A 24,295-nucleotide genomic window follows, 5' to 3' on the forward strand; every position below is an offset into this window, starting at 1 on the left:
TTTTTAGGAACTTATTTAATTATTTAAAATTATTTATAATTTTAATTTTCTTTAATTTATTATTAAATTTGATAATATAAATGTATTTATTCATTTTAAAAAATATTTATTTATTTATTATATTCATGAATATTATTTATGAATACACGTGTTCAATATTTTTATTTAATTTAATGAATTATTTAATTGATTTATATATATTGAATAAATATATATATATTTTTATCAAGTCTAATATTAAATTTGGTCATGAATCAATATCAACATACTCCATCTATATTTCAAACTCTCATAGTGAGATATTATAAAAATAAAATAAATTTACTTTAAATAAATATCAATAAAGGTTAATTAGGATTTTGTAGCATTAAATTGGAATATTGAGATTTCATGGGTTGTTTTAGAAAATAATCATGCACGGTTTGGTTCGAACTCGTGGGTCGTGGCCGATATGAACCAAGTTGAACCGGTTCAGTGGATTGGTTTGGTTAGGTTTTCGGGGAGATTAAAGTCCCTGCTTCCTCCAGTTCGGCACGAATCCAGTTCACCGCCGGCGCCGCTTGGAGCCAACTTCACCCACGCCGGAACGCCTCCCTCCTCCTCCTTCAATTGACGCAGCTCCGCCACCGAATTTTCATCATTTCTCCGAACCCCTCTACTTCCTACGACCGGAGCAGAAGAGCGATCCTCGATCGAAGCTTTCTCTGTCCCCTTCGTCTCAAATTTCTTGCTCCTTTTTTTGCGACCGCCAGATCCGCCGCCGCACTCCGCACCTCATGGATCGTTGGTCGCCTCCTCTGGTCTTTCCTTTCTGAGCTTTGCTGGTGATTGAGTACGATTGTAACAGTGAAGAAGTGCTTTAATGATTCATAGCCGTTTTGGCAAATCTCTGCACAGAGGTATGTGTCATGCATTGACATGCCTAATTCTGTGGGAAGTCCCGATACTGCCTTGTTTATTCACCTGCCTGTTATTGTTTGTATAGTGCCTTTTGAATGGATTTGCGTTGAACATAAGCATCATGTTAGTTAAGTTTGTAAGCTGTTACTTGTGTTAGTTGCATTATTTTTTATTACTATTTACATGCTTATATCATACATGTAATATGTTGCTCATGTTTTTAGTTATTGTAGTGTAGATAGTTAACCTGGCGGTCACATGATAACCTATAATAGAATATAATAACTGAATAGTATGTCTTATGATTGTGGATTATAAAGAGAATGCTATACTGTTGAGGAGAACTTTAGCCTGTTAGGATGATGATGGACCACATAACATATTGTACCACCATTTTTTTACACTCCAACCATACTTGTCCTGCGGATGAGAGTGATGGACCATGTAACATATTGCAGATGAGAAAGTTTACACTACCTTTGATAGTCATGCACATGCACATGTTGGAGTGTAGGTGAGTCCCACTCTACCACAGAATGGGAGAGTGTAGGGGTTCATGCCCATTGGATGGACCCGACTCACTCAATGATGGGAAAGTAGTAGTTTAATATGGGGTATTTTTTGTAGCTAGTAGATTTTTTTTTTGCAATTTTTTGCATAGTATATTTTATTGGTTACCTTATAATTATTCGCCATATTTCTTGAGTTGCTCAATTTTCTATACTAACCTTTTCCTTTGTTACTCCAAAAATACAAGTGGAAGTTATTTTGGGTTGGTTAAATATTTGGCCATGGGTAAATGTAGGTTTTGAGGATATTTTACAATGTATTTCATAGCTTTTGTGCTTTATATTTTCCATCATTAGTTTATTGCTTACCAATGTGTTTAGAATTTTTTTGCATGTATCAATTTTTATGTCACCTTTATCCTGTTGCTAGTGTGTCATAACTTTTCTTTAATGTTCATCAATCTGTTCATTTATTGTTTATTTAAGACCTTTAATTAATTATGCAAAGGTCATTTTCTTTTGGTTCTTCTTTATAAAGGGTTAAAAACAATTTATTAAACCATTATATGTGATTCTTTTCAATTAGTTGGTTGGCCAAGTAGGTACTGGGGAAATTGTTGTGTGGCCATACCTACAGCCATGGAGATCAACTTTGGGCATGATATATTGACAATCAATCAAGTACCAATTCTCATGTTGTGCAGTTGAGCTAGCTAGAGGCCTATTGCAATTAAGTAACCAACTAAATCCCTAAATTAGTTTAGATTATAAGCAAAGCTAGCGGAATGTGTATCATTGTGCAGTGTGTTAAAAGAAATGTTAAGCTTTAATCATGTTAGAATAGTCTAAATAGCATATTAAGTTATGTATATTTCACGAAATTTATCACTATAAAGAAAGAAATAACAGCTAGCAATTAATATTACTAAACATGCAACACGCTATTTATAGCAAATAATAAGCAGTAACATATTTGCATGCCATAGTGTATATGTACAAAAGAAACAAGAGTTGATATAGAAAAACAAGATAAACAACTAAAAGCAAAAGATCTAACAGTTCTTCCTCTGTCAACTATAATTTCCGACGAAGGTCCCCTTACATACCGACAAAGCACCACAACTTGAGTTTATTCATGTCCAATTAAGGTATAATACTTAGCATGGTAGCAACCAAGAACCCTGTACATTCTATTCTAGTTTTGCTTTAGAATTCATCAATTTAGTTTATTCATATCCAATAAGTCTTGAAACTATATCAGCATGGACAGACTACTGATATTATATCATTTTAGTTTTTAAAATACTGAAATTAAAACTTGCTAGCACCACAACCACTGGCATCCAAATAATGACTCTTAGATCCCTACTCTTCATTTTAGGCAGTAGCTGTACGGTTTGAAATTGCCAAGATTCTACCTATAACACTTCGCAATTACCTCTAAGATTTATAGAGCTATGCTCTAATATTTCATTTATAATCATTTTGTTTGTCTATGCTATGGATTTCATCCATTCAGTTTTAATTACCTTTTATCATTAAACCAAGGTAATATATTTTTGGATGGGATTGACAACATGGAGGGATGTGTGGTGATAGATCGAACTATTTCTAGATCTGGTCTCCATCGAGTTTTTCCCCACTTTGTAGGTTCTCCTCAATGCAAAATATTCTTGCAATTGTATCTATGTAAAAGGAAAAATTCACAAGCACAATTTTAACAATGATTCACCCTCTAAACCACTACGATAGCAGCACTAGTGTTGAAGGATGACTCTAATAGTGAGAGTAAGGATTCTACCTCTTTTGCATGTTTGAGGACATTGCCACTAGTACAAGGCCATTATTTGTTTGCTAATAGCACATGAATTATTGTCCAAATTGAAGAGAATACCAGTGTTAAGATTAGTCCAACATATAAGAAAACTCAGGGTCTTACTGTTGGATAACTTGCAAGGTTGCTACAATAGATGCAGACACAATAAGGCAGGGACCTGATGGATCTTTTATTCAGTGTTATCAAAATCGAGAGTTTAGGTAAAATCGTTAGAGCAGTCATAAAATCGGATCGTAAAATTGAATCGTAAAATCATAAGATTTTATATCATTCTTTAAATCAATTTTAAAAGAAACATGATATATTCTTTTTAATTGATCATTAAATATTTTAATCCAAATTATAACATAAATTTACATATAGAACATTTTAATTCATATAATCATTGATCCGGCGGTAAGAATGGGGGACCCACAGATGGGGTCCCGTCCGAGCGGAACCAGAGATTACCCAGCCAAAGGTTTGGGTTTCCGACGCCAAAGCAGAAGAACCGGAGCCGAGTGGCCGAGCGGAGGTGTCCGCTCGGCCGGAATCGTGGCGAGGGAACAGTGGTTAGCCGAGCGGCCTATTCGCTCGGCTCGGGATATGATATGTCAGCAAAGGCATGATGATTAGACTGTACGCAAGATGACACTATTAAAGGTCCCACCTTCACGTCACGGAAAGGTTGATACAGTAGCAGTATGGTCTTATGGATGCCCTTCTGACAGGCCCACACCTAGGCATGGTCGAAAGCAGGTGATCGCTTCGATTGGTGTGCCCAGGCTCCTTCGAGAGGTCTATATAAGGCCTCCATTTCTTCAACCGGAGGTACACAAGTCTCCATTTTCTCAGCCACTTTCTTATTCCTTCGCCTAACTTGAGCGTCGGAGGGCCGTCGCCAGGACTGTTAGAATGGATACGCAGGGAGCGCCACATCCCCAGCGTCCATTGAGCCTGGTTCGGACAGGATCAATTTGGCGCCGTCTGTGGGAACGCACCTACATCCGAGATGGACGAGGCTGGAAGACTACATACCGTGGCACTCTCACAAGAAGAGTTTGACGCTATAGTCGAGGCGAGGGCAGCTAAGACAGTGGCGCAGCAAAAGGAGAAAGCACAGGCTGAGCGAGCGCAACAGCAAACAACCTCGGCTTCAGCAGGCCTGGCGGCGCAAGCAGACCGCCCGGAATATGTTTCAACAGGAGGGTTCCCTCAGGCACTCTTCCGTACTCCCCCAGAAATCGCGCCCGCTCACGAGGAGCAAGGATCTTCATCCGATGAGCCTCCCGTTCGGGATCATAGGAAGGGCAAAGCTCCCCGAGCGAACGCACCACCCGAGCAGGTTCACCGACAGTTCTCTGAAGCCATACATCGGGATCCGTTACCAAAATACTATACACCACCGCCGATCGGAGCTTACAATGGGACGACCGACCCCGACGATCATTTGGGGAAGTTCGACAGCATCGCCACCTTGCATCAGTACTCCGATGGCGTAAAGTGCCGGGTATTTCTCACCACTCTATCGGAATCTGCACATAGGTGGTTTCGGAGGCTGCCGGACGGCTCTATCACTAGTTTCCCGGAGTTCCGAAAGGCATTTCTTCATCACTTTGCGAGCAGCCGACGTTATCAAAGGACAAGCGTCAGCCTGTTCACCATCAAACAAGAACCAAGAGAATCTCTCCGGGCGTATATACAGCGATTTAATCAGGTAGCGATGGACATCCCCACAGCCACCTCGGAGACAATGGTAAACGCCTTCACGCAAGGCCTCGCGGAAGGTGACTTCTTCCGCGCGCTCATTCGCAAACCGCCCAGAGACTACGACCACATGCTACACCGGGCGAATGAGTATATAAATGTGGAAGAGGCGGAGGCTGCCCGACGGAAGGAAACTCATGCCGAACGTCCGGCCCATGCCGAACGGAAGCAGCCCGCTGCCCATCAGCCACCAAGAGGACCAAGAGTTGAGGCATCCCGGGCACATCATGCGAAGTCCCCGGTGGTCCAAGAGGTAGCGGCCGAGCGGCCAAAGATGAAGAAAAAGAGGGTATGGACCCCAATGTTTTGCTCTTTCCATAATACTGACTCCCACAACACCCGCGACTGTCGGGGCCTGCCTTCAATCACCCATCCCGTACGACGGGGTGGCCCTCGTCGATCGCCTTCACCCGACCGCCGGCAGCGGCATCAAGAGTCCGGTCGGCGAACATATAGAAGATCTCCCGAACAGCGTTTCCCTCCAAGGCATGAAGATCGCTCTCGAAGGTCCAATGAGCGACCTAGGCAGTCCGCTCGGGAGGAGGAGAACAGAAACAACACCTCCCGGGGAGAAATCAATATTATTGCGGGTGGGCCGACCGGAGGAGATTCACACAGGGCGAGAAAGGCAAGCGCCCGGCAGCTCAGAATCCATGAGGTGGGTTGCAGCCAAGAAAAGGCGAGCGGACCCGAGATCAGTTTCGGGCCCAAGGATCTTGAGGGAGTTGAAGTGCCGCATGATGATGCCCTTATCATCAAAGCGGTGATAGCCAACTACACCATCCACCGTATCTTCATTGACACTGGCAGCTCGGTCAACATCATCTTCAGAAAGGCCTTTGATCAACTACAAATCGATCAAGATGAGCTGCTGCCCATGACAACCCCCCTCTACGGGTTCTTCCGGTCGGACAGGTAAGACTGGCTATCTCCTTAGGGGAAGAACCGCTCCGGAGAACGAGGACAACAAACTTTGTGGTGGTCGACTCCCCTTCATCCTACAACGTGATACTGGGGCGACCGGCGTTAAGCGAATTCCGAGCTGTTGTGTCGACGTTCTATCAGAAGATCAAATTCCCGGTCGAGGACAAAATCGGTGAAGTGCGAGGAGATCAGTTAGCCGCTCGGAAATGCTATGTGGAAATGGTCCGAGCCGAATCCAGCGCCGCGCGAAAGGCTCCACGGATCGAGGTACACGCCATAACCGAGAAACCTCCTGCTTTAATTTATGATGAAAAGGAGGAGGTTCAGATCCATCCGAGCCGATCGGAGGCTACAACCTTTATTGCCGCCGACCTGGAGGACGAACAGAAAGAAGAAGTGGTCAAATGCCTCCAGATGAATCATGACGTCTTCGCTTGGTCGACGCATGAGCTGCCCGGTGTCTCCCCTAGCATAGCCCAACATAAGCTTCACGTCCGGCCGGACGCTCGGCCAGTAAAACAAAGGAGAAGAGATTTCAGCGTCGAGCAGAATATTATCATTCGAGCGGAGGTAGAAAGGCTCTTAGAGGCCGGCCACATACGGGAGGTTCAATTCCCAAGCTGGTTAGCAAATGTGGTGCTCGTCTCCAAGCCGGGCAACAAATGGAGGGTGTGCATCGACTTCAGAGATCTGAACAAAGCTTGCCCGAAGGATTTCTACCCTCTGCCCCGGATCGACCAGCTCGTAGATTCTACAGTCGGATGCGAGCTTATATGTATGCTGGACGCCTACCAAGGCTATCATCAAGTGCCGCTCGCCCCGGAGGATCAGGAAAAAGTTAGCTTCGTTACACCGGACGGGACGTATTGCTATACGGTGATGTCGTTCGGACTGAAGAATGCCGGAGCAACATATCAAAGATTGATGAATAGGGTCTTCCGCGAGCAAATCAGACACAACCTGGAGGTCTATGTAGATGACATCCTCATCAAGTCCTTCCGAGCGGCCACTTTATGCGAAGATATGGAAGAAACCTTCCGTACACTCAGAAAATATGGGGTCAAGCTAAATCCTCATAAGTGTTTGTTCGGCGCCAAAGGAGGACGTTTCTTGGGCTATATTGTGACCGAGCAGGGTATTGAAGCTAATCCTAGCAAGGTGAAGGCTCTTGGGACATGCCCGAAACATGAGGGAAAGAGGTGACCGGTCGGATTCTGGCTATCACGCTCATCTCCAAGGCGCGGCCGGAGCCTTCGTTCTTCAAAGTCCTCCATAGCTCTAAAGTTCCAATGGAATGAAGCTCGCGATCGGACCTTTGAAGCGAAGACGTCTTAAATTCCCTACTGTCTTGTGAGCCCGAACGTTGCACATTTATTTATCCTCAACCGAGCAGGCTGTGGGATCAGCGTTAGTCCGGTCGGGAGGTGAGGAGCAACCTGTATATTTCCTTAGTCATATCTTGAAAGATGTTGAAACCCGCTACACCGGACTCGAGAAGTTGGCCTTTGCTCTGATCCTGGCCGCTCGGAGACTTCGTCCTTATTTCCTGGCGCACACGATTATCGTCAAGACCAATAGCCCGTTGGGACGAGTGCTTTTAAATCCAGAAGCTTCCGGACGGCTCATCAAATGGACAACTGAGCTAAGCGAATTTGATATCCAATATCAACCCCGCTCGGCTATCAAGGCACAAGCCTTAGCCGATTTTGTGACGGAGGTGCAGGACCCGGAACCCGAAGCCGTGTGGAAAGTGTTCGTGGATGGATCGTCCACTAGACACGGGAGCAGTATTGGCATAGTTTTGCTGTCCCCACAAGGAGAGCGGATGCAGCTCTCCGTCCGGCTAGATTACCGAGCGACCAACAACGAAGCAGAATATTAGTTCCCAATTGCCCTCGCGTTGCCAGGTCACTAGATGTCAATTCATTCGGTTCCCTTCCTAGAAATCTGGATTTTGAGATAAATAGTACAATCGCTCAGCTTTGACATGGTATCAAAACTTAAGCTCAGGAGGTGATTATTGTCAAGATTTAGGAGAATCATGGCTGAATTGAAGTTGATCTTGGGGTCAATCCTGATTGCGTCTTCCAAGCCGATCGAGCAAGTATCTTTAGTAGCACATGTCGATCGGATGGAGGGCATCACATACCCGAGCGATTGGAGGATAACTATTGTGGAGTTTTTGCGCTCGGGAGCTACCCCCTCCGACCGGGAAGAAGCTCATTTACTGAAGAGAAGGGCTAGTCAGTTCACCCTCGTAGGAGATCAACTCTACAAGAAGGCCTTCTCCCGTCCGCTCCTAAAATGCGTCAGCTGGGAAGATGCCGAGTACATCCTTCGAGAAGTGCACCAAGGTTCGTGCGGTGGACATCCAGGCGGACGGTCGTTAACCAGGAAGATTTTGCTAGCCGGGTATTTTTGGCCAACACTTCAAAAGGATGCTGCCCAGACCGTTGCAAATTGTCTATCCTGTCAGAAGTATCACAACATGTCCCACCGACCGGCAGATGAGATGAAAGCATCAACTGTGGCCTGCCCGTTCGACCAATGGGGGATGGACATCGTGGGACCCTTCCCCATGGCTACCGGGCAGAGGAAGTTCTTATTGGTGGCGGTCGACTACTTCTCAAAATGGGTAGAAGCTGAGCCACTTGCAAAAATATCCAAGCAGATGGTTAAAAAGTTCATATGGCAAAATATCATCTGCCGCTTTGGCATCCCGAGACGACTCGTCTCCGACAACGGACGTCAATTCACTGGGAAGCTGCTCGGGAAGTGGTGCGAAAGTTATGGCATCGAGTAGCACTTCACATCGGTGGCATACCCCCTGAGTAACGGTCAGGCCGAGGTAACCAACCGAGAGATTCTCAGAATTTTACGGGCCCGGCTCGACCATGAAGGAGGTAGTGGGTGGGCAGTGGGCGATCTATGGGCTCTCCATGCGACACGAAGGAGGGCAGGCGTCACTCCATTTCACGGTATATGGAGGCGGCGATCGTCCGATTGAAGTTAGGGTGGAGTCCGATCGGTACAAAATTACGATGAAGATAACGCCGACGGAGGAGCGTGGAGCTAGACTTGGTCGAAGAGGAAAGAGCTAAAGCGTCGTCGGTGATGGCGCAAGCGTGTAAATGAATTACAACCGCGTGATCCCGAGCCTTTGAGTGGCGACTGGTTTGGAAGAAAGTCGCCGGTCGGAGATGTCGGCAAGTTGGAAGCTCCCTGGGCGGGACCCTTCAAGGTCGAGAAGCTCCGTTCGGGCGCTTATTACCTCAAGGATCACGGAAGGTCGGATCTTTGGATCGGCCGTGGGTCTGAAATCACCTTGACCGTATAGAAATTTGGGTGAGAGGTGCTTTGCTCTATCTTGTGTAAAGTCAAAATAGTTGTACTCCTTTTATTGCAGGAAACAAATTATTCCCAAGGCATTACGTGTTCATACCGAGCGGTTGGTTATCAGAAGGCCCGTGCCGCTCGGTAGGAGGTAATTATCAGACGGCAACGAAGGCCCCAGTGCTCAGTAGGAGGTATATTATGAGCAGCGCTCGAAGGCCCCGAGTGCTCGGTCGGAGGTATATTATGCAGCAAAGGCTCGATTCAAGACCTGTCATTCGGCCGGTAAACGTTGTCCAATTAGGCTTAAAAGCTGACGAGCTCCGTCGTTAAAGATCGAGAGTCGCGTCGGCTATAAATATCCGCGTCGACGAGCTCCGTCGTTAAAGATCGAGAGCCGACCGGCTATACCGTCGAGCTCCGACGTTAAAGATCGAGGCCGGCCATTATAAATATCCGCAAGACCGCCGAGCTCAGGCGTTAAAGATCGAGAGCCGCATGACCGCTATAAATATCCGAGCGAAGACCGTCGAGCTCGACGTTAAAGATCGAGCCGCCGGCTATAAATATCCGCGTCGACGCCGTCGTTAAAGATCGAGTCGGCCGGAGACCGTCGAGCTCCGGCGTTAAAGATCGAGAGGCGGACTATAAATATCCGCGCCGACGAGCTCCGTCGTTAAAGATCGAGAGCCGCCGATCGGGCGCCGACGAGCTCGTCGTTAAAGATCGAGAGCCGCCGGCTATAAATATCCGCCGTCGAGCTCGGCATTAAAGATTGAGGCCGACCGGCTATAAATATCAAGACCGTCGAGCTCGACGTTAAAGATCGAGGCCGGCTATAAATATCGCGCCGTCGAGCTCCGGCGTTAAAGATCGAGAGCCCGCCGGCTATAAATATCCGCGCCGACGAGCTCCGTCGTTAAAGATCGAGGCCGCGCCGACCGGCTATAAATATCCGCGCCGTCGCGAGAGCCGCGCCGACCGGCTATAAATAACCGCGCCGCCGAGCTCCGACGTTAAAGATCGAGAGCCGCGCCGACCGGCTATAAATATTCGCGTCGAAGACCGACGAGCTCCGTCGTTAAAGATCGAGAGCCGCGCCGACCGGCTATAAATATCCGCGCCGTCGAGCTCCGACGTTAAAGATCGAGAGCCGCGCCGACCGGCTATAAATATCCGCGTCGAAGACCAACGAGCTCCGTCGTTAAAGATCGAGAGCCGCGCCGACCGGCTATAAATATCCGCGCCGTCGAGCTCCGACGTTAAAAATCGAGAGACGAGCCGGCGCCTATCAAAACCTAGCGGAAAACCGACGAGCACCATCGTTAAATATCGAGAGTCGGTCCGGCGACTATAAATACCCCGGGCGGACGAACGAATATCAGAGAATAAGAAATCGCGGAAACCACAAGTATTAAAACATTTAGGCCCGCTCGGGCGTTGGTCCTTCGATACTTGGCGTTCGTTGACTTCACACAGGCTAGATACGTGCAGAGCGAGTAGGCCCTCCCGCTCGGACTTTGTTTAATGGGTTGAGCTGATCGGCCGCGTGACGGAGAACACTTAGAGCATGACTGACTCTAAGCATAAACGTTAAGCAAACAGAAGAATATTATGGATAATGATCAGGAAGACGCAAGCAAAGACATAATTGCATTAAAGGGAAAGCATGCCGGACGGCAAGTACAAAAAAAAGTTGCGCTGGGCGTAAGAAACGCAAAAACAAGATAGAGACGAGGAACACTCTTCACTCGGGGTCTTCGAAGTTGAAGAAACTGTCCGGAATGTCGTCTGTCATGGCCGCCAGATCGGAGGCGGGAATGTGCATTCCCGCAGGAAGGTGGCCACCCTTCTTCAAGTAGGCCATAGTGACCTTAACGGCCTCGGCAAAGGTTGAAGAGACGCTGCCGCCAAATTTCGTGCCGAACCTCTCCGAGCGGAGGTAATCTTGACGTGCAGCAGCCAGACGACTCGGCTCCCCTTCCTTGTACTTTCTGAGCGCCGCCCGGGAGGCAATTAGTGAATCTTGGAGAACTTTCTGGTCCACCTCCGCTTTAGTGCGTTCAGCTGAGTGCCCATCCCGTTCGGTAGTTAGTTGGGCTTCTAGCTCCTTAGATCGCTGATTTAGGGCTCAGACTTCAACTTTCATCTTGTCCAGATCAGCGATCGCCCGCTTCTTCCGGCTACTGGCGCGCTTCACGTCTTCGTCGCGTTTCTTCACCAAGCCTTCGAGTCGAGCCACCTCTGTAGCCAGGTCGGCGGCCTTCTTCTGTTCGGCCTCGCGGGCTTATTTCTCCCGCTCGGTCGATGGACCCCCCGAGACTTGGAGCTTTTCCATAAGATCCTCCAGCTCGGCCAGCCGATGTCTAGTGGCGATTTGCTCGGCCCAATGCTGTAAAGGAAATAATAAAATCAGGAACCGAACATGGCACAGGAAGAAAAATGAACCTACCTGAGTGGCCTGCTGCATGTGGTTATCGCCGAGCTGCTTGGGCGTCATGAGGGCCACCCGAATCTGGGCGTCCTCGAAAAGTTTGGCGAGCGGACCCGTCAAGGTTATTTCATGAACGGGGCTTGATGGCCGATCGGCAGACAATAAATATTCCTCCGACGGAAATCGAAGGGTAGTCTTGATGGCACTTCCTCAGCCGCAGTCGCCTGGCCCGAGGACTCCCCTATGGTTGAAGTTTCGCCCAACCGTCGTAAGCGACGACGAGTCCGTGGAGGAGAGCCAGAGGGCTGTGCGGTGGACGAGGCCACGGGGGTCCTGCTCTGCGAAGGCGTGCGATCTGGAGAAGCGATCTCGATCGGCGCCTGCGGTTCGCCCTCTGGGGTAGACGGAAGGCTGGACTCTCTTCGACGTTTCCGCCGAACTTCCCGTGGTGAATCCCCGGCCTGGGGGACTGGAGCAGAAGAAACAGGATCCGCCTCAACCTCCGTTGAGCGGGTTGGGTGACTTCTGTTTGGCGGACTGCGTCCCCCTCTCCTGCATCTGTCGGGCGGCTGGGGATAAGCCCCTTTCCACGGCCTTCATTTCAGATGATCGGTAGCCTTGGAGCGCCACATGACTTCAGCTGCGGTGGAAGAAATTAAAATCGGTTAGACAAAAAAGGCGAAGGGAGTAAAGAGTCCTTACCCATGCGGTAGGGAGATTGGCCCGAACGGGAGATAATCCAAAATGTACAACACCCTTGAGAAGCAACTGGTCGATTTTGTACCGCTGACCGGACAAGCAATTTGCCGCATGAAGGTAGGCCGGATTGCTTCGAATTTGCCGAGCTCCGGCTGGGTTGATGATGTCCGCCATTTGGTCTGAATCTGGCTCGGAAGTCGTATATAGAAGAAGAACTCCCTCCAGTGCTTGTTGGAGGTCGGCATGTTCTCAAAAAATTTGAAGCCTATTCTACTTTGGAAAATAAAAGTACCCAACTCGGATTGTTTGGGGTAGAAGAAGTAGTGGAATATTCTGGGGTCAAGTGGGATACTGTGCAGCCTAAAGAGGACGACAATCCCGCTCAGTAGCCTAAAGGAATTCGGCACAAGTTGGCCGAGCGGGATGCGGAAATAATTACAAACTTCCAAAATAAATGGATGAGTAGGAAATCTAAGGGCGTCCTCGAATTGGTCCAGAAAAAAACAAATAGTACCGATCGGCGGGTTATGGGGCCGGTCGGTTGGGCCGGCTACAACTATTTCATGGTCTTGCGGGATCCCGTAGGTCCTAACAACGCGCCGGGCGTGCTCCTCATCTAACCTACTCTCCATACTCATATACCACGGACCGTGAACCTCGGTAGCGGGTGCAGAAGTGCTCGCCATGACTAAAGAAGGGAAGGAAGCCTAGCAATATTCGGAAACAAGGGGATGAGAGAAGAGAAGAAGCTTACTGAGGGAAGATCAAAGGAAAGAAGTCTAGGAACTCGAAAACCACCGGAAAGCAAGCACTGGGAGTCGCCGGAGTAAGCTAGCGGCAGGCAGCTTCGACGGAGGACGTGCGATGAAACAGAGAATGCGGCGTGAAGGTCAGAACAAGGGTTTTATACAAACGAGACCGCTCAGCCTCGTCCGTCGGATGAAGGGCACAAGAGACGAGGTCATCATCTAGCCGTTCATTTCAAAACAAAGGGCGTCCCATCGTACGGAGCGTCACCGCCACTAGAGACAAGCCACGTGGCGCCCTGTCACCAAGCGCAATTAATGCGCCCATACCGCGCATGCTTCGGCTTAATGAAAAAGACTTGCGCGATTTTCGAGAGGATTTAGACAAGCAAACATCCACGTTGGGCGCAAAGGCATACAAAGTGAAGAGCCGAGCGGCTAAATTTGGCATGAGGGCCGAACGGCTCAAGGGATATCGAGAGCGGGTCAACCCTTTGCGACACACTGTCCAGTTAGTCGGACTCACGCCTCCTTCGACTAGACTTGAAGGGAGGCAAGTGATCCGGTGAAGAATGGGGACCCGGATGGGGTCCCGTCCGAAGCGGAACCGAGATTACCCACCAAAGGTTTGGGTTTCACGCCAAAGCGTAAGAACCGGGCCGAGTGGCGGCGGACACCTCACTCGGAGAGAATGGCCGGAGGTGTCCGCTCGGCCGGAATCGTGGCGAGGGAACAGTGGTTAGCCGAGCGGCCTATTCGCTCGGCTCGGGATATGATATGTCAGCAAAGGCATGATGATTAGACTGTACGCAAGATGACACTATTAAAGGTCCCACCTTCACGTCACGGAAAGGTTGATACAGTAGCAGTATGGTCTTATGGATGCCCTTCTGACAGGCCCACACCTAGGCATGGTCGAAAGCAGGTGATCGCTTCGATTGGTGTGCCCAGGCTCCTTCGAGAGGTCTATATAAGGCCTCCATTTCTTCAACCGGAGGTACACAAGTCTCCATTTTCTCAGCCACTTTCTTATTCCTTCGCCTAACTTGAGCGTCGGAGGGCCGTCGCCGGGACACCCCCCCCGGCTCGGTTTTGTTGCAGGTTCGCCGGAGCACTCGAGGATCCAGCAGGGAGCACCACATCCCCAGCGTCCATTGAGCCTGGTTCGGACAGGATCAATCATAAACTACTCATAATTTTAAACTTTTAAACAACCAAATACTTTCCATGAAAACACAATATAAACATAAATTCAAGTCTAAAGCTTAAGTCCAAAGATAAATAAAATACAAGATAACAAATTAATATAAATCATTAATAGACAAGTGCAAATCTAAAATCATCCCAAAATGATATTGTTTTGTCCAAAATGGTTCCCTTATATTAATGACACAAAATCGATAAAATTATCTCAAAAATCATGTTTTTTACAAGTTTAAATGCGATTTTACGATTTTGATCTGATTTTTCGATTTTGATACGATTTTACTTTAATACACGATGTTATCACGATTTCACTCGATTTTCATAAGTAAACTCGCGATTTTGTATGAGTTTATGAGTCAACTCACGATTTTGATAACATTGCTTTTATTGGCTACCTAATAATGAAGGTATACATGACTTGTTAGAAAACCTTCTAGTTGTTTTAAAGATTATGACATCCATAAGGCTTAGATGACAATCAACAGATTTGACTTGATTTTGTGTCACACATCCATAAGAAGCACTCATTTATTTTGGGTCAGTGATAGAGAAAAATGAGGCCCGATTGTGCAGGAGAAAAGCAGGGCTTGGTCTCACTCACTGCTTATGGATAAATGCAAGTTAACTATGATTTGACTTGGATCAGGTGAAAAGAGGTGCTCATAGTTGCAAGGATGACTCAGGGAGTACTTGTGTGATGAGGAAATGTTGGCAAATGGAATTGGAGAGCAATCCAAGGATTTAGAAGATGAACTTGGGTGAGGAGTGCCTTGCTATTTAAAGGAGGGGATTGCCTTTCTACACCCATTGGTTGAGTCCTATAAATCTGTAAAAACATAGTTAGTCTCCTTTCTTTGAGTTGGTGGTGTGTGACACAAATGTGGGAGAGAGCAGTTGTGGCTGCTCACCTTAGTGGGAGGACTAATTCCTCTTTGCTTATGTGAGAATTAGGATGGGACGAAGATAAATTGGGTAATGAGTTTTGATCTTGAGATTAGACTATTAGGTCAGGTTTTGTAAATGGTGTAATTGCGAGTGAATAAGTGACAGTTTAGTTAGTTGAGAATTGAGTTTTAGCCACCTATATAGTTTACTATCTGGCTTGATTTGTGTCATACTAGGCCACTTCTAATCCATGAGAGACCCAAATAATAAGCTTTTATTTTATATGTAGATTTAACAAGCATTTTCATTAAATTAATTTTTTTTTAACTATTTACAGATAACTATTTACAGTTGGCGATATGGATCTTATAACTCCAATAAGCTTTGTTAAATAAAAATAATATCATTAGTAATATTAAAATTAATTAAACTATTTTTTATTTATTAATATTTTCTTTGGTCATTCACACTCTATTACACCTTCCACTCTAATAAATTAACTCATTTAAATATATAATCTATCGACCAATTTTTACTATGCCTATTATTTTTAGCAATTCCACCCACCTATCTTAGTGTATCATCTCTTTTACATTAACCCAATAACTCAACATTTATTTATAAATTATGGCAAGTTGTGCCATAGCCTATAATTTTCCTTTTAGCCTAAGGGGATCATGACAATTATCTAACATTATATATTTTCCTCTCTATTTTGACTCCCCAATCATTTTCTTATTATTTATATTTTGATCAATATATTTTTCTTGTTGGATTATATATTTGAGATACCTAAAACTATTATTGGCAAGACATTATCCATCCAGATAGACTCTTTTATCATTTTTTTTTTCTGTTTTGAAACTACATTTTTATATATTTATTTTTTATTTGACTTATTTTAAATTCTTTAGATATTTTCTACCATAACTCAAGATTTAAATTTAATCTAAATAGAAGATTGATTATATTATAGTTGATTATATCATAGTTAACATAATGGGCCAATACCTGTATAGATTGCTCGAGCAGTAGCGATATTTGTAATGACTGATTCAATAATTGTTTAGAAATCGATATCTCACAAAAATTGAGAAGTTTATTAAAAAATTAGAAATTATAATTCATTAGGTAGAAATTAGTTAAAGAATATTAGAAAATTAATGAAATCTATTGAAATTTAATTGAATTGAGAATGAAAATGAATTAAAAATTTGATCAGATACTGATGATTTTAGAAAATTTGACTCATCAAGCCTTCCCTTTATTTATTACTTGATTCTTAGAGAACTTGCATAGGTAGTAGGGAGGAAGGAGGGAGTCTTTGTTGCCCTTGTAAATTGTTTAGTCTTGCCATAGCTTGAGATTCACCAGGAGATCAAGGGTCAGTTGTTGTCGCTAATTAGACTTGACTCTATCTCACTCATTATCACTCAATACTCTCACTCTATTGAGGTTATTGTGAATTGAGATACTATTGTGCAGCAAGAGAGAACACAATAATGCCTCAATCAACATAACATAGATCCTAAAATCGTCCAACAAAAAATCACTGTGAATGTAAGTAGGAACATGATTAAACCCTATAGGAACACAATAATACCTCAATCAACATAACATTTTCAGAGTGAATATTAAGATCAATTTGGGAAAAATTGTACTGATTAATAAATTTAAAAATTTGGATTCTATAATTAGACTGATTGATTCGATTAAATTGTAATGAGTAAAGGATAACCGACAGAACACAATAGAGGGATATAATCCATATAACAATCTTCAAATTGTGGCGAACAATTTGAGGATCATGATGAATAGTACACCTTAAGGAAGAGAGGTGTCTGTCATCTTGATTGGACAGAATATTTGTCTCAATCGTCAGTGTGGAAGAACTAACAATCAGGCTAGTCTGTTGCCATCTTGTTTTTATGACATTGTTGGTGGTTCTAACCATTTGATTGGGTAATTGAGAGGAAGTTGAGAATATTGTAGGAATCTCCAGAGAAATGGAGATTTCTTGGATGTTTGTTCTATAAATAATGGTTTCACTTGTGTTGGATCTCTTGAATTGTTGAGTATTGTTCTGAAAATAGATGTTCTTTCTGTTCTTGGAATTCAAGCATGAAGGATACCCTATATTGGAATATAATCTCTGGTGATTCCATGGTTTGATTATTTATCTTTTTTACATGGATATTGATAACTGACAAAGTTTGTTTCAGGATGTCGATGTTGGAATTTCGAGCTGGGAAAATGTTTCTTGATGGCACTCGAGTGATACCAGACACTCGGAGGGGTCTTGTACGCATAGGAAGAGTATGATTTACTATTGGATCAGTTATTCCTTCTTTTATGTTCAATGCGTATAAAATATTTCTTATTCCTTTATCTTATCTAATACCAACTATGTTTTTCATGTATTGAACTGTTAGGGTGAGGAAGGGCTAGTTCACTTCCAGTGGCTTGATCGGACGCAAAATATTGTTGAAGATGTATCCTGTGAAAACAAACATCAAACACTTTTAGCTTCTATCGGAAACTCATGTTATTTCCATTTCCAGCTAATGGATTATGCAAATACATCTCCAATTTTCTTTGTCTGATCAACAATGTCCTTAATTTATTTCACATTTATGAAGGAAATCATTCCCACTGTCTGCTATGCAACTATTCAAACATCCTTAATGTCGATAACTTCTCTAATAAAAAATGTTTTTTCAGTCCACTTGCCTTCTTGATGCATATCTGTAATGTTATAGAAGTTTGCTTGTTTATCTTGTGGTAGGTTTTGTTGTGTGGATATTATTGCACATTTCCTTGACCAGATAATAGGATCAGATTATCTTTCCAGATGAAGCAATTTTTGAGAAGGTTCATGTTTTGTGTGACTATTTACTTTTATGTGATTAAGCTTGTTAAACTTTTATGATCTTCATAGTTAATTTTTAATTGCAACTTCAGGTGTCTCAATCATCAGACAGGGTGTACATTCTGAGGTTTAATTCTGATAGTAGGAAGTTTTTCTTTTGGATGCAGGTCAGCTAATTTATGTTATAAATTAAGGCAACTTGTATGTACACCCTTATAATTTCTACAATTCCATGCACTCCATTTCCCTCCTAAATTATCAACTATAGTCTGCAACATATCTCATTCATTCCCAATTAGTATAAGTAAGGGTACACATGTAATTTAACCCTTATTTATTCAAAATTTCCATGTATTATTCTGACCATATCTATGGATTGCCAACTTCTAATTAATCTTAGGAGCCAAGAGCCGATGAGGATTCGCAGATCTGCACCTCTGTTAATTTCTACATTAACCAACCTTTAGGTAAGTCAGAATCATGGAGGCATACACGATGTTCATTCTGATTCACATTATCTACAGAGTTTACTTCACCAGATCTGATGGCAGAAGATGAGACTGAAGCTTCAGTACCACTGCAAATGTCTGACACAGGGGAGGATGATTTTTCATCCAGGTATTAGCATGATAAGGCACATATTAAGATACTGTTACCATTTTGATGAATAATTACATAGTTAAAAATTATGGAATTCACTGGTATATTCTTTGATAGATAATACGGAAAAAAGCAATGAGCATATGATTAAATAAAGTAAATTAGGAGGCATGTTTAGTCTGCCGTATAACTTTGTATTACCGAATATGAAAAAAGGTTCCTAGCGTGAGACGTTAACCTCTCTGTACTACCTAGTTGTTACTTGTCAGATGTAATTGACAATGGAAGGCAGCTTGATTTAGCCATTGCTTTGAACCATTTGTCTCACTCTACAGCGATAATCTTTTGCATTGCCCTCTTGAGTAGTTAGATTATGGTTAAACCATTTAAGTTGCTCTTAAAAAACATGTTCCATTCTTTTTTGTTCTGTTAGTTGTGAATTGAGATGACAAAAGTAATGGAGAAGAGACTGAATTTGTCAATCTTTTCATGAGATCAAACTGACGTTTCATGGTTGAGTGAAGATTGTAAATATATAGGGAGCATTCAAGAAATGGCCAATTTACTTTTCTAACAGTATCCATTTTAATATTTGGCAAAGTTTTTGTGCTGCTATTGCATCCTATTCTTAGTAATGTATCTGTTTCAAGTCTCAATTGTCATTTATTTCGTGAAGCAATTGACTCCATTTTTTTCTGATACATAGAGCTGGAAACCTTGTTGATCATAATATGGCCAGCGAGCTAGGTGGAGAAGTTACTTCTTCTGGTGGACCGGTGCGGTTGGAGGATTTGCAGAGGATTCTAAGAAGCATCCAAACACCCGGTATTGTTGAATACTGATTCTCTTGTTAAGGTTTTTTTGGGTTGGATGTTTTAGTTCCTGTCAATTATTGTGTGGCTCATCTCATGTTTGTGTTTCCAGATGTTGTTGAAGATCCCGATGCAGGTAAGTTTCCGACATGATTAGGTGTTGTACGATTAAATTGCAGTGCTTCTCACAATCAGAGTTTCAGGATTTGGCTTAGCTGATATTTTAAAGCCTGATTTGATCTTGCCTGTTGTCGAAACCTTGCCAGTTGAGCAACATTTTTCACAATACTTACCTGAGGTGCCTACCGATCAGTAAATTTTGTGGATATGGTGATTTTGCTACGATCTCTTTTTTATTTTGGGATTCTATTTCAGGGCTCATGGACTGCTGCTGATCTCATGGAGCTGTTGCAGAGTCCACAATTCCACCAGCAAGTAGACACATTCACTCATGTAAGCATTGATTTCTGTTGGAAAAAAGATAAAGACTTTTCCCCCAGTTTCTCAGTGTCCCACTTTATTGTAAGCAGGTGATTCGAACAGGGCAGATAGATCTTTCGCAATTCGGAATCAACCCGAGCAAATGTACGTATCTTCTTGTTTTGTCTGCCATCCGTTTGCTCAGTGACTAGAACTAAGATTAAGCACATCATACGACTGGACTTGATGGATTTTTTTCTTCTAAAAATTGTGCTCTAATTAAATTGTGTATATTTTATTGTTTTGCATAGAAATTTACACATTTTTCTCGGAACAGATACCAGAGTTTGGATGATGTTAGAATCAAGAGTCCAATTATTTTAGTATGTTCTTTGTCACCTAGAACATACGGTAGTAGTACATTCAATATTGGAACACCTGCTGCAAAGCTCCTGCAGATTTTTCCCATGGAATGTTGTGTCGTGAGGACACGAAGAACCTGGCAATGCTTACAAACTCATCTTCATCTATTTGTATTCCTCATTGATGAAAAAAAAGAAAATCTAGGAATATGCCGTTGCTCTCATCTGATTGAATTGTTTATTTTTTGGATCTCTTGTTTTATAGGGTTTGCTTTATGTTATGTTGAAGTGATGGCTAAACCTTATTTCACAACTCACGCAGACAAATTTACTGTTCTCTCTTTCCTGGAGGCTCTGGAGGACTCCGTGACAAAAACATCAGACACTGTCGGAGAAGAGACACAAAGGGATGGTAGTCGTGATGCCATGGATGAGAGCTGAAACCATCAATTTCATTGCTGTTGAACAAGTTTCTCATGTGCGGCTGTTTGGTACTGGTCTGGGGAATTCTTTTTCAGTTTCATTCGACTATTCAATAGGGGATTTGGCTGTAACATTATACCTAATTTACAAACTTGGACTAGATGCATTCATCAATAAATTAATTTACTTAAGATTCAGATAAATGTTTAATCCTGGTAGTTAGTAGTTAATGGAAGCCTGTCATTTACTTTTTGGATTTGATATCCACATGGTTTCATATGATTAGGTGAATTTGGCATTCAACATTGAATTTCTGATTTTATATTTCATCTAGGCATTGTCACTGCTGCTTTGGTAGGAGATCTCCAATCCCCTTCTCTACTTGTAGTTGGTGTTCCAAGTGATTGTGGTGTTTAACCAAGCCTTTCTAAATTGTAGTGTTCTTGTATTCTTCAAGTTGGTGTTGGTGTTTTAAGCGGTTGTGCTTATTCTTGTTCTTTAAAAGGGGCACTCCATATCTACTATCATTGTTGGTGTCGGTTTCTTTGATGATTGGAAATGATCATAGGTTTTGGTGTGTGAATAAAAAATTAAAAATTTTGATGTGTGTATTTGAGTTGTATAGGACTTGGTGGAATAAATATGGAGACGACTTAGCCACAACAAGTCATCTCCATCCAAGTCTCTATGTATTTAGACATACATATCAAAGACAAATGCAAGACTTAGTTAAATACGTAACATAAAATCCTATGCCAAACACATCAAAACATGTTGGTCAAACACGACCGCTTAGGACATGATTGCACCAATAGAGCATCAAAGTATAATTAAGTTGGAAGAGGTGAACATAGGTGAAGCATGAACTATGATATATTGAGTGAGTTGACTGTTGAGCATTTAGTGTATTCAAGGTATGAGTAGCTTGATAGGGAACAACCGTGATGGAGAAGGGGATGCAAGGTAAACTCTTAAGTGAGTTGAGAGTTAAGAGATTTGTCCTAGAGGATTTTCTTCAACTTAGGTGAAGACTTAACCATTAAGATAGTGATGGTCACCCATGTATTCAACTCAAGTAAATCAAACAATGAATTGAATATTTTTATTCATAGCTTAGTCGACAAGATTATGGACTGATATAACATAAAGCCTACTGATGGTTACTTTCAGTTGATTGATGACAATAGAAAAGCTAGAGATAATTATTGATGACCTAAGAACTACAATAAGCTAACGGGATGACGGTGAAATCTAGTAAATCAATTGAGATAGTCATTAATAGTCTAGGAGTTGGGAGTCATATGATAAAAAGTAGTTAATGACAGATCCGCTAAATTGATCGACAATAGCACAATAAAATGGCAAAATGAAGCTAAAGATGATTAAAGCTTATGAAAGGGGACCAAGGGTAGCAACTTGCAACTAATGTTAACAACATTTCTTTATAGTCTTTAAACTTTCTTGTAATCATGAGAGGTTTCTCCACTCGCATAGGTAGTTCAAGAAGGAGATAAGCTAGTACCCTTTCGAGAGTCATTCATCCATGTAGTAGTGGTATGTTAACAAATTCACAATATCAATGTTTGTGACACATTATAAATCAATCATATTGTCATGAAATTTTTAATGTGGGACTAAAGTCTCATTCAATTTCATTTTTTTCATTGATGTTTTTAACAATCTTGATCAGCAAGAAGAATACACATGTCGCTTCAAGAGTGTGAAATTTTGGGTATTCCAATGATTTATTTAATCGATACAAATTGCGATGACTTAGGATTTAGGTTTAGGTGGCGTTTGGTTTATGTGTTTGGGAATGAAGGAATGCATTCATTCCCAAACCTTGTGTTTGGTTGATGGGAATGGAATCAAGATTTTGGAATGAAACTCAAAAGCTTGGGTATGGATGAAACCCACCCCCTCCCTTGGGTTTTGATAGAATAGGAATGTGAATTAAGTTTTAGACAAAAATATCCTTAGTATATTTGTTCAATTTTTTTTAATTTCACACTCTATCTCCTTGTTTTCTCTCATAATATTTTCTCTCTCCTTATTTTATCATCACACTTTCTCTCTCAACATATTTTCTCTCTCATCACACATTCTCTACCATTTTCTTTTTATATTCTCTCCCATCATACACTCTCTCTCCTCATTTTCTCTCTCTTCATTCTCTCTCATCACACACTCTCTCTTTATTTTTTCTCAGCACACTTTCTCTCTTATCATACTTTCTCTCTCTTCAATCTCTCAGTTTCTCTCATAATACTTTCTCTCTCTTCATTTTCCCATTACTCTTTCTCTCTCAACCCACTTTCTCTCTCATCATACTTTCTCTCTCCTCACTTTTTCATTTTCTCTCATAATACTTGATCCGGTAGTAAGGACAGGCGATCACTCGTTGGCGGGAGGCCAACGACACGTGGAGGTCAATGGATAAGAGGGTCAATCCCAAGGTCGTGCCGAGCGGAGTGGCAGGCTGACCGAGCATCCGGTCGACCGGACATCTGGCCAAGGGTCTCCCGGACTGGACGAAAGACAACCCGACCAGGGGTCGGGTTTCCGATGCTCAAGGTAAAAAAGTCTATGGGCCGGGCGGACAGGCCGCTCGGCCGAGCCGCAGGACAATAAGGCGCAATTTCATCCGAGCATATGAGCAGGGCCTCCCGGAGGCCATGAGCATCGAGCGGCTGGCCCGCTCGGCCGGGAACAAGTAGAAGCACTAGGAGACAAAAAGGACAACTGGTAACTTCGTCCTCGAGACACCTTCCGTCGACAAACAGCATGGTCGGCGGCCGAAGTGGACAGAATATCGTACGGTGAAAGCTTCCACCGTCACATCCGGGATATGCTCGGACGATTGCGGAATGACGTCAGGCATGCTTTTCTGACACGACCTATTGAGGTATGTTTGGGGAAGCGTGCCCACGTCTCCTCGGGGTCCTATATAAGGACTCCCAGACTTCGACGGAGGTATGCAATTCTCATCACTATAGGCACAGTAACGTTGCCTTCTTCTTCTTCTTCGCTGCCTGACTTGAGCGTTGGAGAGTCGTCGCTGGGAAACCCCTCCCGGCTCGACTTCTTTGCAGGTCCGCCGGAGATCCACATCATCAGTCGAAGACAGCGGAGAGCACCACGTCCCCAGCGTCCATCGACTCAACGCTCGGACAGGATCAATACTTTCTCTCTTTTCATTTTTTCCATCACTTTTTCTCTCTTAGCATACTTTCTCTCTCCTCAGTCTCTCATTTTCTCTCATCATATTTTCTCTCTCTTCATTTTTTCCATCACTCTTTCTCTCTCAACATACTTTCTCTCTCCTCAATCTCTCGTTTTCTCTTATCATACTTTTTCTCTCTTCATTTTTCCGATCACTCTTTCTCTCTCGACTCATTTTCTCTCTCATCGTACTTTCTCTCTCCTCACTCTTTCATTTTCTCTCATAATGCTTTCTCTCTCTTCATTTTTTCCATCACTTTTTCTCTCTCAATACACTTTCTTTCTCATCATACTTTTTCTATTCTCAATCTCTCCTATCATGTAGTCTCTTCTCATTTTCTCTCATCATACTTTTTCTCTCTTCATTT

At 43.3% G+C, this 24,295-nt stretch overlaps 1 protein-coding gene across 4 annotated transcripts; it reads left to right on the top strand.

Annotated features, from left to right (window-relative positions):
* Positions 1–477: 477 nt before the first annotated feature.
* On the top strand, positions 478–20,908 carry LOC122019801 (26S proteasome regulatory subunit RPN13-like). Of its 4 annotated transcripts, XR_006122036.1 has the most exons (14): positions 478–899; positions 17,442–17,535; positions 17,652–17,711; positions 18,052–18,090; positions 18,181–18,255; positions 18,489–18,555; positions 18,613–18,706; positions 19,395–19,513; positions 19,613–19,636; positions 19,704–19,798; positions 19,876–19,953; positions 20,031–20,085; positions 20,258–20,422; positions 20,605–20,644. XR_006122036.1 is itself a non-coding variant. In XM_042577329.1 (13 exons), exons 2-13 carry the CDS (start codon positions 17,443–17,445, stop codon positions 20,721–20,723), a joined length of 918 nt encoding a protein of 305 aa, XP_042433263.1. In that variant the 5' UTR covers positions 479–899; position 17,442; the 3' UTR covers positions 20,724–20,908. The 4 variants fall into 4 exon arrangements, 3 of the variants coding, with proteins under 3 accessions (XP_042433263.1, XP_042433264.1, XP_042433265.1); XM_042577329.1 differs by lacking the exon at positions 20,258–20,422 and having other exon boundaries at positions 479–899; positions 20,605–20,908; XM_042577330.1 differs by lacking the exon at positions 20,258–20,422 and having other exon boundaries at positions 480–899; positions 18,628–18,706; positions 20,605–20,908.
* Positions 20,909–24,295: the final 3,387 nt, after the last annotated feature.

This window comes from Zingiber officinale, chromosome 9A (genome assembly GCF_018446385.1).
Source record: "Zingiber officinale cultivar Zhangliang chromosome 9A, Zo_v1.1, whole genome shotgun sequence".
Lineage (NCBI taxonomy): Eukaryota > Viridiplantae > Streptophyta > Magnoliopsida > Zingiberales > Zingiberaceae > Zingiber > Zingiber officinale.

Coding starts and splice junctions, on each gene's coding strand:
- LOC122019801 (XM_042577329.1), top strand. CDS start 17,443: ATGTCGATGTTGGAATTTCGAGCTGGGAAAATGTTTCTTGATGGCACT. Junction 18,556..18,612: donor CTACATTAACCAACCTTTAG/GTAAGTCAGAAT, acceptor CATTATCTACAG/AGTTTACTTCACCAGATCTG. Junction 19,637..19,703: donor TGTTGAAGATCCCGATGCAG/GTAAGTTTCCGA, acceptor TCAGAGTTTCAG/GATTTGGCTTAGCTGATATT.